The following is a 14832-nucleotide window of genomic DNA, read 5'->3' as shown; positions in this document are numbered from 1 at the left end:
ACACTGCTGGATATACATAATGATTGATTTAGGCTTCATTAGGGGCTAAGGGATTTTAACAGGTAAACTCAATAAAGGATTGTTTATTAGCTGATCAGTTGGATCTGGTGGAAAACACAATTTTAGGTTAGAGATCAGGGTTAAGAAACTGCTTTAAACTACCAACATAAAGTACTGTACTAAATTCTGGCGATCATCTACATCCAGCTTCTAGATATCTAGTTATTTAAATGAATTGTTGTTCATTATAGCTTACAGTAAGTCCTGAGATCTTAAATTAATAAACACAGATTGAAAATTAAATATTGATTAGCTGATCAGGTACATCAGGGCAAGTTGAACATTACATATATAGTTTATTTTTTTTCTTAAACCTTAACTCCCTATCTATCTAATTCCAAAGTTAAGCTAACTGACTAACACAGCTGCAGTTTATTAATCACACAGTGGGTTTGATCTGTGTGTTTTGATTCAGAGACATGTCTTTTTAACCAACTATCAGAAACAGTGTCACCACAGTTTACATGGTTAGCTCCTTTACCTTTCTTTTAGAAACATCTCTGTGTATCCAGATCTGTTTTAACATCAGCTGATTCTGAACCCCGCTTCTAAATCTCACAGTGAGGGGGAGGGGCTTTCCTCCCACCAGCACACTGACTCTCTTCCGCACGCCACAAAACCAGCAAGCTGATTGGCTGTTTCTACTGAGAGGCTATTGCACAGCTGAGCTGAGTAAAACAATGTCATTTTTGGGGACAAATCCACCTATTTCTAATATTCTAACATCCCCCCGGTTACTACGCCAATGATGTAAAGGGTGGGTTTGTGCTGCTGTGTGTTCACGTGTGTGGAGTAAACAGGAACAGATATTATGTATATTCTGGAGGTTACAGCACTGTGTATTCCTCACACTATGGTATAATAATCCCACCTGGAACAAAAAAAAATCTCATATATATATTTGCTCTAGTGCTGGACGATATATCCAAAATTTATATCCCAATATATTCCTTAATTTCGGTTGATACGATATAATTTCCATATCGATATAAATACTTTGAAGGCCTCAGAAAAACTGCTAGGAATAAATGGAATGCAATGGAAATCACTACCTGCTACTGTCTGAAAATTTAATGTAAGTTTTTGAAGCCTCCTCTCACAAAAACTATAGAATACTATATAACACTTCATATAATAAAACATTTCTAAATAAATCAATGCTTACTTTTATTTGCATATAGCAAAATGGAAACATGACATCCCTGTCAAACATAAACCTATAACCTATATACATATTACCAATATAAATAACTTTAAATTATAACAGAGGCTTCTTATTCTTTTGTAAACAAATTTAACAGATTCAAAATAAAAATGCTTCAACCAGGATAAAGAATGCAAAAAGCCTTCATACACATAAAAGGAACATGATATCCCCGTAAAATAATCAAACCTATAGACTTTATCAACTATAAATAACTCAGTTACAACATAAACTACAAAATCGCTTCAGCCAGAATAAGGAAAATATTGTATGTAGCGGAACCGCTCGGTTAGGGTCGGTTTGGCTTAATCGCGGAATATTTTAGATGCAGAGTGGAGCGAATCCGAGTCTAGCCTAGCCTAGCCTATCTGGCTACATGCCTGTGTGATTGTCATCATGCATTGACGTAGCCCGGCTACGGAGGCTGATTGTGTTCAGCTCTGCAGTGAAACGCCTGTCCGTGACAGATTCTGTAAATAATACATATCGATATGACACAAAAATGATATCACCGTTATTGAAACATTTCTTATCGCGATAAATACCGATATCTAATTATTGTCCAGGCCTAATTTGCCCACTCTCAAAAAGACTGTGTGTGTGCGTGTGTGTGTTATTGTTAGTGAGTGTAAGAGTAAGTTTTAAATGTGAAGATCTGGCCTCATCTTTCAGCTCAAACTCTATGGAGTCAAATTGGGGTCTTTAATGCTGACGAGAAAATAAAACAAAATAATCACAAAAGAAAATATCTAAAATCACATTCTGGTATTGAGAAAATGTCTTCCTTTGTTATTATTATATTTTTCTGACGTGTGTACTTGTGTGTATTTGAATATAAGTTCCTGGAACAGTCTAATTCCCCCTGGAAGAGTAATACATTCTTTTTTTATGTCTTATTCTCTTAATTTATCTACATTATATTGAAGTCTAAAATAAATTTGGAGGTCTTTCTGTGTTTTTCCTTTTTATTTAAAGCATTTGCACAGTGTTGTTTTAATGGGGCTTTTTACTGTTAAAATCTACAGGTGGCCGCATGTAACTGCAGCAAATATTCTGGTTAAAAAAGAAGCCAAATTCAGCCTCATGCTCAATTTAAAAACTGACAACAACAATATTATATAGTAATTGAATAATTATGTGTATGTAAAATTCATTATTAGCATTAACTTATGAACTGTAAATAGCTGTTGTTCAGCCTGGTTAGCTCGGTCAGAACGGCCGGATGAACTGGCCGGCCTCCAGCATTACATATAGCTACAGAGGCTCCAGCTGATAACGTTAATCCTCCATAACCCACCTTTCCATTTTGGCCATGCCCCTCTCCTCTTCCCACACCCCCACATCAAAAAGGGGTCAAAATAGACTCGCAAATGAAACGGAGGAACACAAAGGAGGGAATGTATTGAAAAAATAATCACAAAGTGTTGTTGCAAAAGATTTATACTAAAAAAAATTACAAGTGAAAAAAAGTCATTTATGTTCTCAACTTTTTCAAATTTCTTTGCAACTTGTGGACATTTTTGTTTTAATTTTATTTTCTTGTCAGCAGTAAACACCCCAAATTGACTCCTCAACTCTGAGAAAACTGAACCTGAGTAATAATGAACTGCAGGATTCAGGAGTGAAGCTGTAGTAGTTTCTGTAACACTATAGGAGAAAATTTTCTTCCAGACAAATTAACAGAGTGATTTATTTATTCATCTTTAACTCAGAGATTTTATAGATCCTGTGAGTCTCAGGATTCTCCTGCATATTGATAGTGTCTCCCTGACAGCCACAAATCATGTACAGTATCCTGCAAATCAGTATATCGAGCTGCTCATGCACATTTTTGAGCAACAGAGTGAGAAAGTGATGAACATTCAGGTCTCTTCTTGAGCTCAGTAGAACTATCAGTGTTCTCTGTGGGTGGAATTTACACTGCTCTCTTTGGCAGTGTTTAATGTAGTTCTACAGGTCAATAGCAGAGGGTTGGAATGCAGGGTATATAAAATCCAATACTAATGCCTGTCTTACCCTGTGTTTGTCTATATGATGTCAATGACTGCAACACATGTTAATATACATTTACAGGTCTGATTCTTTCACAGGTATAATTAAGCTTATTTATACTTGCTCTTACAACAATGTTAGGAGCTAGTGGGGGTTGGGTGTATGGGGAGGTCTTTACACTCCTAGTGTGTTAATATAACTGTACACTAATCTGTTGTACTTTTCACCCCTTCTCTCTGCAGGCTGAGGAGCTGCAGTATTACAGAAGAAGGCTGTGCTGCTTTAGCTTCAGCTCTGAAATCAAACCCCTCACACCTGAGAGAGCTGGATCTGAACTTCAATAATCCAGGAGAGTCAGGAAAGAAGCTGCTCTCTGATCTACAGAAGGATCCTCACTTCAAACTGGAGAAACTATAGTGAGTTACTGAATTACTGTCTCTGAAACACACACACACACAATTGATGTTCACCTACAGTGTTTTAGAGTTGGGTTTAGGTTAACTTGTTATGGTATTATTGTAAACAGTGGACTGTGAGAATTCTACTCAAAATGCACCAATTAATGGTGATTTTTGATTTGATGAAATAAAAACAGTATGTTTGGGTTATAACTGAGTTCATGGTTGGGCAGTGTTGCTAAGCTACCATTGTTTGTAGCTGAGAGTCAGGTGGGTTACATCACAGCATGACCAAGAACTTCCTGTTTTTTTTAAAGGAAGGAGGTGTTTGATTGACCTGCAGAACAAACCAGATCAGACCGTTATTTTAGTGACGTTTAGGGTGAAAACAGACCTGTGTGAAACAGAGTGTGTTACTGTGGTTCACAGTCACTGGAAATATTGTATCAACTTCAATCAAACCTGTTTAACTTTTAAACACAGGATAAACTTCACAGCCTTTTCTCAGTGCAGTGAGAATATATTACTCTCTAAGACTCATTATTGTGACTCTATGTAGAGAAGCAACACAATATTAAGCATTAAGCTTAATTAATTAATTAACAAACCATTTAATTTTAATATTGATTTATCATAAAGGAAAGAGGATTCATATCTCCAGTATATAGTAATTTACAATTAAACATATAACACATTGTTAATTTAGTTTTGTCCAAAAATAAAATAAGTCTCCATCTCTACAGTGTAGAGTGTGAAGTGTTTGGTATGTGAGTGTGTGGTTTTATAGGATTAAGCTGTAGTTTGTTGGATGAAGCTGTTCTGAATCACCTTGTGTGTGGAACTGTGCTCAGTGAGTTTCAGTCAGACAGAGAATGAGAGTTTTAGATTTAGAGGATTTTATACAATTTCTGTTTCTTGTGGATGTTTTCACAATCTAATAAGGTGAGTGCTGATCATGTCTGATCATTCTGTTCTGTTTTCTGCTTTCCAGCTTCTCAGATGATGACCTGTACTGATAGGGCAGTCTGGACTCTTCATCAGCTCTTCATTCAGCACTTCTGTGGAGTTTAGAAGCTTCCAAAATGTTCATATGAGCTGAAGTGAGATCCGGCTGTTCAGCAGCTGGAATAGCTGAACTAAACAGTAACAGATCATTATCAGAACAGCTCTAATCTTCTTATCAGAGTGGAAATAGAACCTTGTTGATTTCTATATTGTGGAGTTTACTAGGAAAGTGGGAGGCTTGTCTGTCAGAAACTGAAATTTTCACAGATGATATTTTGGTTCCAGAAGATTCTTAATTCCTACTGAAAGTCAGTGAGAGGTAGAGCAGCATTTTCAGACTCTTGGGTAAATACCCTGAGCTCTAAATCATTGGCTGTGCTAAAATGTGGTGTGGAATCTGGTTTAGAGAGATCTGAATCTACACATACGGTATAGTACACTTTTATATTCTGTATAGCAGGCAGAGCAGTGAGGGTTAACCAGTCGACAGTGATCAGTTCAGCACTGTCTTATACTTTTATCATGATGTTTAAATCAATAAGAAATGGGTTTAAACATTCAGAAGCTGTATAAACTCTATCCACATTCATTCGTTTAACTTTTACAGAACCTTAAAATGTGTTTTTATTTCCTTCAAGCGCTTCTAACTGAAACAGGAAATTAGCTTCAGCTAGAATTCCTGTATACATTACTTAACTTGTATTTTGTGTAAAAGTGTTTATCTGCATTGTCCCGGTAAAATATGTAAATAAATATATAGAGGTTAATCAAATCCAACAATGTCTGTTTTCATTTTCTGAGTCAAAGTTTATGTCTGTAACTCACTGTAGAAATGTTTCAGTTTCTAAGGAATTTAAATTCATTATTTTAATTTTGATTAATTTGATTAATTCATTAAAACAAGACCATTAGAACTGACTCTGTGAGACTAAAATGTGTTTTATACAGTTTATATAAAGAGACAAACACTGAATCCAAAAGCCTTTTATTTCTATGGGACAGAAGATCAGCGTTTCAGCAGTGATGTTCAAATCTGTGTTTTAAATCCTGAATGAAGCAGAAGAAAGTGAGCTGAGTAAAGCAGAGGCTGGTGGTCCTCACTGCTCAGTGTCCTGCTCTCTCCTCAGTGTCCTGCTGACAGTAGGCTGTGTGTAACTGCAGCTGCTGTAGCGGTGTGCAGTCTGGTATTATCTGATATAGCAGGGGGATATAATAGGAACTGGGCTCAGGCTCTGTATAAACCGGTCTTTGGCGGCACCGTGTGGCCGCTGTGTGTAACTGCAGGTGCTGCTTTAGCCGGAAGCGGCAGTGTTTGAATATAAATGTGAATTCACAGAAAACACAATAAAAACAACAATTAATACAAAAAAACAACAATTATTATGTAATGAAAATAAAAATAAAACATAATAAAATCTAATCAACTAAAAGCAATTGCAATAATTTAAGCATGAGAATGTAAAGTGGACAAGCTAAAATCTGTTAAAACAGTCAAATGAAAAGATTATTAACAAAGATAAGTAATATAGGTAATTAAAATAACAGAGGTATAAATGATAAAGGTACATTCTGTAGGAAATGAGAGCGAGTGTGTGAAATGGCTACAGCAGTCCAAATTTCAAAACACCACAGAGAGTAGTCTGCCCCGCCCACCCCTCCCCAGACGGGAAGTTTACTCACTGACTGAAGCCCTGCTGACAAGAGCTGCCAGTGCTTTAACTCAACATGTTTCCTTAATATCTGATGATACATCCTGATCATTTTATCATTTGCTACTGAAAATAACTTACATATTGGTCCTTTAATGACCCAATAATCCTCCCATATACCATTTTAAATATACAGCACTATATAAATTACAAATGTATATGTAAATAATATTATTATATATTTCTAACAGTATGTTACTGTTATAAATACAACATTTAATAAATGTTCACCAATAAAGGTTAGTTAACCAAATAAAGCTTGACTTAATGTTCTGACTCACAGTTGAAGCTTTCCAATAAATAACCATATATCAATCATTTCTCCCTTTACTGTAGAAAACTGTTATTTTCTTTATTACTGTAAGTTATTTTATTTAAAATAAAGAAATATCAATTGTAAATGACAAACTTTTAATTATAATGAAAAACTAAACGCAGTAGATAATATAAACTAAACAATATAAAGAATATTTTAATGTTAAAATAAAGGAAATAATTTCTTCTGAAAGAGAGAAATAGCTGATATGTTTTTTGTTAAAAGGGCTCAGTCCATACTTTACACTTTAACAGTTTATTTCAGTTAAGAATTACAAATTTCACATGAATTACATACACATTTAATTAATGTTTACTGTATTTTATAGAAAGTAAAAAAGTAAACCCTCTTACTTTTCACAATGACTTTGGTTCCTCCACCGAAAGTGAACCGCAGTGAAACAGAACAATGAAGACATCGTACAAAAACCTCTGTCACACTACAGTACACACACACACACACACACACACACACACACATTTTAATTTTAATCCAGCTACATTATAAAAATATCAAAGTCCTAATATGTTAATTTTTGGTGTTTTCTCACTTAATTGTTTGTTTCTCTGTTTTTATAGAGATTTTAAATAAAGTCAGTGTGGGATGAAGATGTGCTTCATCTGTCCTTCTGAACTGATTTATGATGGGCTGGAAATATATGTCGGTAATTAAAATTAGGCTGCGATTCTGATCATTAATCATGTGCTGCATCAATTTTAGTGATTTTTAAATGTTTAAAAATACATTCCTGTGACTCTGTTGATTTTCTTAATGTGGTGAAACTCAGCACTGAAACTCAGACACCAGAATTCTGATGGTTAGATAATTATATAAGAGAAAAAAACATAGTAAAATATTATACTGAACAGCAGAATCTGATTCCGGTACAGCTCTAGTTCTTAGTCGTTTCCTCCTGACATGGTTTCTACTGAGAGACGTACTTTAGTGGTTGGAATTCTGTTTGTTTTTTCTTATCTTATTGAAGAAATGTTTAGAAATGATTTTATTATTAATGTAACTAATATGATTTATATTCTCAGGGCAGTGCCAGTGATTCCATAGAGAGGTTCCACTTTGCATTATCAGCCCATGATGCTTCAGTGCTCTCTGTGTATTTATAGTCCTGTGAGTTTAACACTTCATGACTGAGAGCTGCTGCTCCACAAACTTCACCCACAGCATCCATGACCCTGATCACCATCTTCATCTGGACTCTGATCTTCTGGACTCAAGGTAAGACCTCAGCCAGCAGACTGAACTACAATAGAAATGATGTTCAATTCAGTAAAGTATAAAAACCTTAATGATGGTCTTGAACTCAGTCTCTGTTTCTTCTTCTGTTTTCTTATGTCGTCACAGAGTCCAGAGGTCAGGCCACCATCGCTCAGACTCCTGCAGTTAAATCTGCTCTTCCAGGAGAAACAGTCTCCATCAGCTGTAATGCTAATGTTGCTGTCCACAACGACTGTAGCAGCAGATATGACTGTGTATCCTGGTATCTGCAGAAACCTGGAGAAGTTCCTAAACTCCTGATTAAACTCGCAAACCAGTTACACTCAGGTATTCCAGCTCGTTTCAGTGGCAGTGGATCCAAGACTGACTTCACTCTGACCATCAGTGGAGTCCAAACTGAAGATACAGGAGATTATTACTGTCTGATGGATCATTACAACACTTATAAGCTTCAATCTCTCACACAGTGATATTCAGTCCTACAAAACCCCCCTGCAGGTGCTGAGGGGGAGGATGTGAAACAGCACAATCACACACTCTGTGGAGGAAAGGAAACACACACCACACCAACACACAATTCAACACACACATATCTATGAACAACCACAGAGCCATCATTCATACAGCACTTCAGATACACTCTGTTAGAGCTCTTTGTGCTCCTACTGCTCATCTGTTGCTGGTGGACAGGTTTCTGTTGGTGTGGTGAGGGATAAACATAAGTATAGTCAGTGTACTTCACTAAATATTCAAGATTAACAACATTTTACTGTAATAAACAACCTCAATAATTATCCACTCAATAACTCTGAGCTAATAGTTTTTACTCATGTTGTTTGGGTAGAGTTTATCCCATATTCTCACTAGATATTACCTCAGTAGAACAGCTCTGATACACTAAAGAAGTAAGGTAAAGTGGTACAGACTGGTTTACTGGCTGTACAAAAACCTCCTGCTCTAAACACAACTACAATACAATAATACTGGATTCTATAATATATACATATATATAGCAACCACCTAGCAACTGCTTACCAACACCTAAGCAACCACCATGGGTACCATAGCAATGCCTTAGCAACAACCTAGCAACACTTTAGAAACCACCTAGCAACTGCTTAGCAACATCATAGCAACCACCATGGATACCATAGCAATGCCTTAGCAACCACCTACCAACACCTTAGCAACCAACTAGCAACTGCTTAGCAACAACATAGCAATCACCACATATATCATAGCAACACCTTAGAAACCACCTAGCAACTGCTTAGCAGCATCCTAGCAACCACCACAGATACCACAGCAATGCCTTGGCAACAACCTAGCAACACCTTAGCAAACAACAAGCAACTGTTTAGTAACAACATAACAATCACCACAGATATCATAGCAACGCCTTAGAATGGTTTAACTCCACCTTTTCCTGGAGTAACTATTACTTTCCCTCCATCCAGAGATTTTCTTTCTCTCTCTCTCTCTCTCTCTCTCTCTCTCTCTCTCTCTCTCTCTTTATGTGTTCATGTCACTGACAGCATTATGTCTAATGATAAAATCCAGTTCCAGCTCTGGTTGGCTTATCATAGTCTTTTATTTATTATTAATAGTGTGTAGATTGAAAATTGTGTATTAGTTATAATAGATTTACACATGCTATTGTTGTAAAAACAGCAGTTATATACTGTATTTAAGGTTTGTAACATGAGATATTTAATTTTAGCATGCTGTATTAAAGCAATTGTAAATAAGATCAGAAAAATCCAGAACTGTGTTAGTGGATAATTTAGTTTGTTAATAAAATGTAAGCATGTATAAAACATGCTAATTGAATACATATTGTGTGATCGCTACATGAACTGTATGAACAGTTTAGTCCACAACAGACAGATGTTGAGTTAAGCGTATTTAGAGTTTTGAAAATGTGAATACAGATCAGATAAAAGCATGTTAGTGATTGTAAAAAACTGTAAATAGACCAGAGCTCATGTGGAGCAGATGATGAATGATGAGATAAGAGGAAGCTCTCTGCCTCCCTCTGGTGGTGGAAACCAGTCTAGCAGCAGGTCTGGATTCAGGCTGAGTGGTGGCTCTCTGCCTCCCTCCTGTGGGGGGATGCCAGCTCTCCCTCACAGCTACTGTCTGTAATGATCATGTTTGCAGTGTAAAGAGAGACTTTTAGCATTAATGCTGCCTGTTTATTTCATATATTAATAAAGTGCAGTGTTTAGTTTATTTTACTGTTGTTTCTATGTGTTGATTTTCTAGTGCAGTCTATTGGCTGATCAGCTGCTGGAAGCTCATCATTAATCTATTAAATTAATCTAGCTCTTAGTTACTCTTACAAAAGAATTACTATGGTTTTACTATGATTTTATATAGTAACTATAGTTATTGCATATATAACCATAACATTACTCTGAACTACTGTGCTTCCTTATGATCACTATGTTTAATTAATGATGCTGCCATAGTTTTACTATTGTAGTTTATAGTTATAGACATAGTTATGTGGTATCTGTGATTCTACCATTAAAAATACTGAGACACATAATGCTAATTATTACACTGGCTGTTCAGCTGTTCTATAGTATAGTAGTTATTATACAGTTATTATACAGTTATTACACAGTTATTATACAGTTATACAGTTATTAAACAGTTATTACAGTTATTACAGTTATTATACAGTTATTATACAGTTATTATATAGTGATTACAGAGTTATTACACAGTTATTACACAGTTATTACATAGTTATTATACAGGTATTACACAGTTATTACACAGTTATTAATGATTATCTATTTAACTACTAGGATGATTTATGGTGAATATATTATTGACATATTGAAATGTGACACTGCTGTGATTTTAATATGGTATCATACGGTACAGATGTTATTATCCTAATGAAATAATTATAATAATTACAGTGGCTTGCAAAAGTATTCATACCCCTTGAACTTTTTCACATTTTATCACCTTACAACCACAACCTTAAATGTATTTTATTTAGATTTTAAATGATAGACCAACACAATGTAGCACATAATTGTGAAGTCAAACGAAAATGATACATGGTGTGACGTGCAAAAGTATTCAGACCCCTTTACTCTGAAACCCCTAAATAAAATCCAGTGCAATCAATTCACAGCCTTCAGAAGTCACTTAATGAGTTAATAGAGTTAATCCATCTGTGTGTAATTTAGTCTCAGTATAAATACAGCTGTTCTGTGAAGGCATCAGTGGTTTGTTAGAGAACACTAGTGAACAAACAGCATCATGAAGACCAAGGAACTCACCAGACAGGCCAGAGATAAAGTTGTGGAGAAGAAGTTTAAAGCAGGGTTAGATTATAAAAACAAATCCCCAGTTTTAAGCATCCCAATGAGCACTGTTCATCAATCCATCATTCAAAAATGAGTAAAAAGGATTCTACAACTGTTTCTACAAACCTACCAAGACATGGCTGTGATTCGAGTGAAAGGTAGCATTACTGAGTACTGATAAAGGGGGTTGAATACTTTTGCACATCACACTTTTCACATTTTTATTTGATTATTTTTTTTAAATTCATATATCATTACACTTTACAATTACATGCATTTTTCTGTTGGTTTATCACTTAAAATCTCAATTAATCACATTTAGGTTTGTGGTTGTAAGGTGGCAAAATGTGAAAAAGTTCAAGGGGTTTGAATACTTTTGCAAACACAGCTACTATCTAAATATAATATTTTTATACACACTTCAGTTCTAATGTGCTTTAACTCACAATTTGAGACATTAAATCACAGATAATACACAGATTTATTTCACTACATTATACAGATATATACTGTATAAATATGGCAAATCTGCAATATAAGAAGCTGTCAGATAATTTAATGCTTAAAAAAACAACTAAAAGCACTTTAAACTGTATTCTGTATTGGACTGGTAGCCAATAAAGTGAGGCGAGAGCTGGAGTTATATGTTCTCTTTTCTTGGTTCTTGTCAATAATCTGCTTCACTTATAGATGCTGCAGCTTTAAGGTCTTTTGTTGCCAAATATTCTGTTTTTAACCGTTTATCCATGATGTGTAAAACATAGCACAGAAAAACCACTTCAATCAGACTCTGATTAATAACACAACTAGCGTGTTAATCTATTATCTTTATCTGCCTGTGACTGTACTACACCAAACCAATCAACTAACTTAACTTGACTAACTTAACACATGTTTTATTATGCAAATTAATAAACATCTTATCATTTTATTTATTAACTTTGCATCTTAACCATTTCAGACCCTGCTTCTTTTACAATAGACATTATGTGTTCATAGAAACATGTAGTTTATCTGATTTTGCTATTTATAGGTTTATATTTGAGTAAAATGAACATTGTTGTTTTATTCTATAAACTACAGACAACATTTCTCCCAAATTCCAAATAAAAATATTGTCATTTATTTGCAGAAAATGAAAAATAGCTGAAATAACAAAAAAAGATGCAGAGCGTTCAGACCTCAAATAACGCAAAAAAGTTCTATGTTTTAAGAGTTAAAAAATCAATATTTGCTGAAATAACCCTGTTTTTTTAATCACAGTTTTCATGCTTCTTGGCATCATGTTCTCCTCCACCTGTCTTACACACTGCTTTTGGAAAACTTTATTCAAGCAGTTCAGTTTGGTTTGATGGCTTGTGATCATCCATCTTCCTCTGGATTATATTTCATTATATTTTAAATTTGGTAAAATCAAAGAAAATTATAATTTTTAAGTGATCTCTTATTTTTTTTTCCAGAGCTGTATATTTAAAATAATTTGTACTTTGCAAAACAGAAAAAATAATAATTTTGCCTCTTTTGCAGTTCCTCTGCTGTCCACTGGGGGAGTGTGAGGTTAAACCACTGCTCCATATGATGAACATATGAGTGACTTACAGTAACCAACTATTACTCACTCAACAATGCTGCATTTCCAGTTTTCTTTTTTCATGAAGACATACCTCTCTGAACTCTCCACTCACACTTGTTTAGTCATGTGTGCTGTGATTGGTCAACCTTTACAGATGTTTCAGCACCTCGTAAACCAGTTCATCTGGTTTAAAGAGTAAAAAGTTCAGTAGCGACGTTGGAGAGAGAATCAGAAACAGTGCTTGGAGAGAACACCCTGCCAGGTAATAAAATTAAAATCTGAATTTAATCTGAATTTACTTGATGATTTGAGGACTTTTTAGAAAAGCCGAATCAGAACACAAACCAACAACTGATAGAACTGCACTTCACACACAACTTTAGGATGAATTAAGCCTTGTGATGCTTTTACAGGATTAGGTGTCTCTGAAGGAGGAAGATGAGCTCCAAAATGAGTGTCTCTGGGGAACAGGACACACAGGAAGCTGAGAGGTGAGAGAATAATGTGATTGGGTATAAATGAAAGGTTTGCTGGAAAGGTTGTAGATGGTGTCTGATACTGGTTGTGTTTTAGACTGGATCAGGATAAGAGATCAGACTCACCTGAACTCAGCTGTGTCTCCATGAAGAGTGACCAGTCTATGGATAAACCTTTACGCTTCAGTGAGGACAACAGATCTACTGATCTCAGGTAAGATTTAATTTAACTCTCAATGAGATAAAATATGTCTTTTGGTGATCTGTAAGAGTAAATGGTTGAAGGGATTGAAGTATCTAAAAAAAGTATTTAGTAAATATTTTGTAGTTACTTATTGAGCCTGTTTCATAAATATCATGTAGAATAACTGTACTTACATACCAAATCTTACACTGATAAATGAGTGAATTCTAGTATTTAAAGTATATAAAATAAATATAATTACCAATATTTATGCCACTGTTCATCATGAGTTTTATAATTTTACTAATATTTTTGTTGTACATTTTTAAAAACTGTATAATTAATTAAAATTAATTATAATTAATTTACATACCAAACTTTACCTTAATACAATAGTGAATCCTGGTATTTATACATTTTATATTCAACAAATATTATTAGCTGTATAAAATTGTTCCTCTCTTGAATGTTTTAGTGAGATTCAGAGAGAGAGGACAGACCCTCCTGAACCCAGCTGTGTGTCCATGAAGAGTGACGGGTCAATGGATCCTCCAAGAAACTTCAGAAAGGAAGACTGTCCTCCTGAACTGACGTAAGCTATTCTCTGTAATACTTTACTGTTGGGCACATAAACCTTTAGAAATCACTATTACAGAATGTCAGGGTTAAGTGGCAGATTTGTGGTGATGTTATATTGTGCTATGACAGGTGATATGATCTGTCATGTTAGGTTAACTGATGCTGTGGAACAGATTATTGAATGATGCAGGAAAAAATGAACAAATGCAAGAACTTTGAGGAAACACTGACATGAGAATTTACTGCATAATAAATAACGTGAATAAAGTTACAAATTCATCAATGCATGATAGAGGTGGTGGATGTGCCACCCTCCACCTGGAGGAGATCCCACCCACCCACTATACAGCTTCTTTAGCCTGTTACCATCAGGGAGGAGATCTCTATATTTGTTTATACGGGTTCTGTTTATACTGATACTGTCATTCCCTCTTTAATCCCACCATCATTGCTTACTGGTACAACTAGACTACTATTTGAATAGGAAAGTAATTGTAATCCTCTGTTGGTCTGTACAAATGCAGTACTGGCAATAAAACTATGTGAACTTAACCTATAACACACTTGTTACCAATTCTACTTATATCAGATAACAGTTATAAGAAGCTTTCAAATTGGTCCTTAAACCATAGCAAACTCTAGCAACTCTAGCATTTGGATGGGTGAATGTATATGTAGTGGCACTCCGTTTCTTGCAACTCCTTTTGTACCACCCTTTGCTGTCAGTCTAACAACCTAACAACAAATTAGTATTAGTATTTCTAACAACAAATC

The 14832-nt window shown here is 35.1% G+C and overlaps 1 protein-coding gene, 1 long non-coding RNA gene and 1 gene segment (V, D, J or C); 2 read left to right on the top strand and 1 right to left on the bottom strand.

The window, feature by feature from the left end:
- The window catches only part of LOC125789922 (uncharacterized), a 286929-nt gene extending 284332 nt beyond the window's left edge, over positions 1–2597 (bottom strand). Inside the window, exon 1 of the long non-coding RNA XR_007429940.1 lies at positions 2562–2597. This is a non-coding gene — a long non-coding RNA (uncharacterized LOC125789922). The remainder of the gene's footprint in view (positions 1–2561) is intronic.
- The window catches only part of LOC111188312 (NACHT, LRR and PYD domains-containing protein 12-like), a 1256108-nt gene that overhangs the window by 1203677 nt on the left and 37599 nt on the right, over positions 1–14832 (top strand). The window contains exon 12 of the mRNA XM_049472985.1: positions 3499–3672. Within this exon, the coding sequence (XP_049328942.1) occupies positions 3499–3672 (174 nt within the window). The remainder of the gene's footprint in view (positions 1–3498; positions 3673–14832) is intronic.
- LOC125789911 (probable non-functional immunoglobulin kappa variable 6D-41) lies at positions 7595–8707 on the top strand. The segment is given in 2 exon segments: positions 7595–7917; positions 8044–8707. Coding segments are annotated over 2 exon segments (393 nt in total).

This window comes from Astyanax mexicanus, unplaced genomic scaffold, assembly GCF_023375975.1.
Source record: "Astyanax mexicanus isolate ESR-SI-001 unplaced genomic scaffold, AstMex3_surface scaffold_32, whole genome shotgun sequence".
In the NCBI taxonomy this organism is placed as follows: domain Eukaryota; kingdom Metazoa; phylum Chordata; class Actinopteri; order Characiformes; family Acestrorhamphidae; genus Astyanax; species Astyanax mexicanus.
Note: the sequence above shows the minus strand (reverse complement) of the source record. Positions and strands in the feature narration are given on the sequence as shown.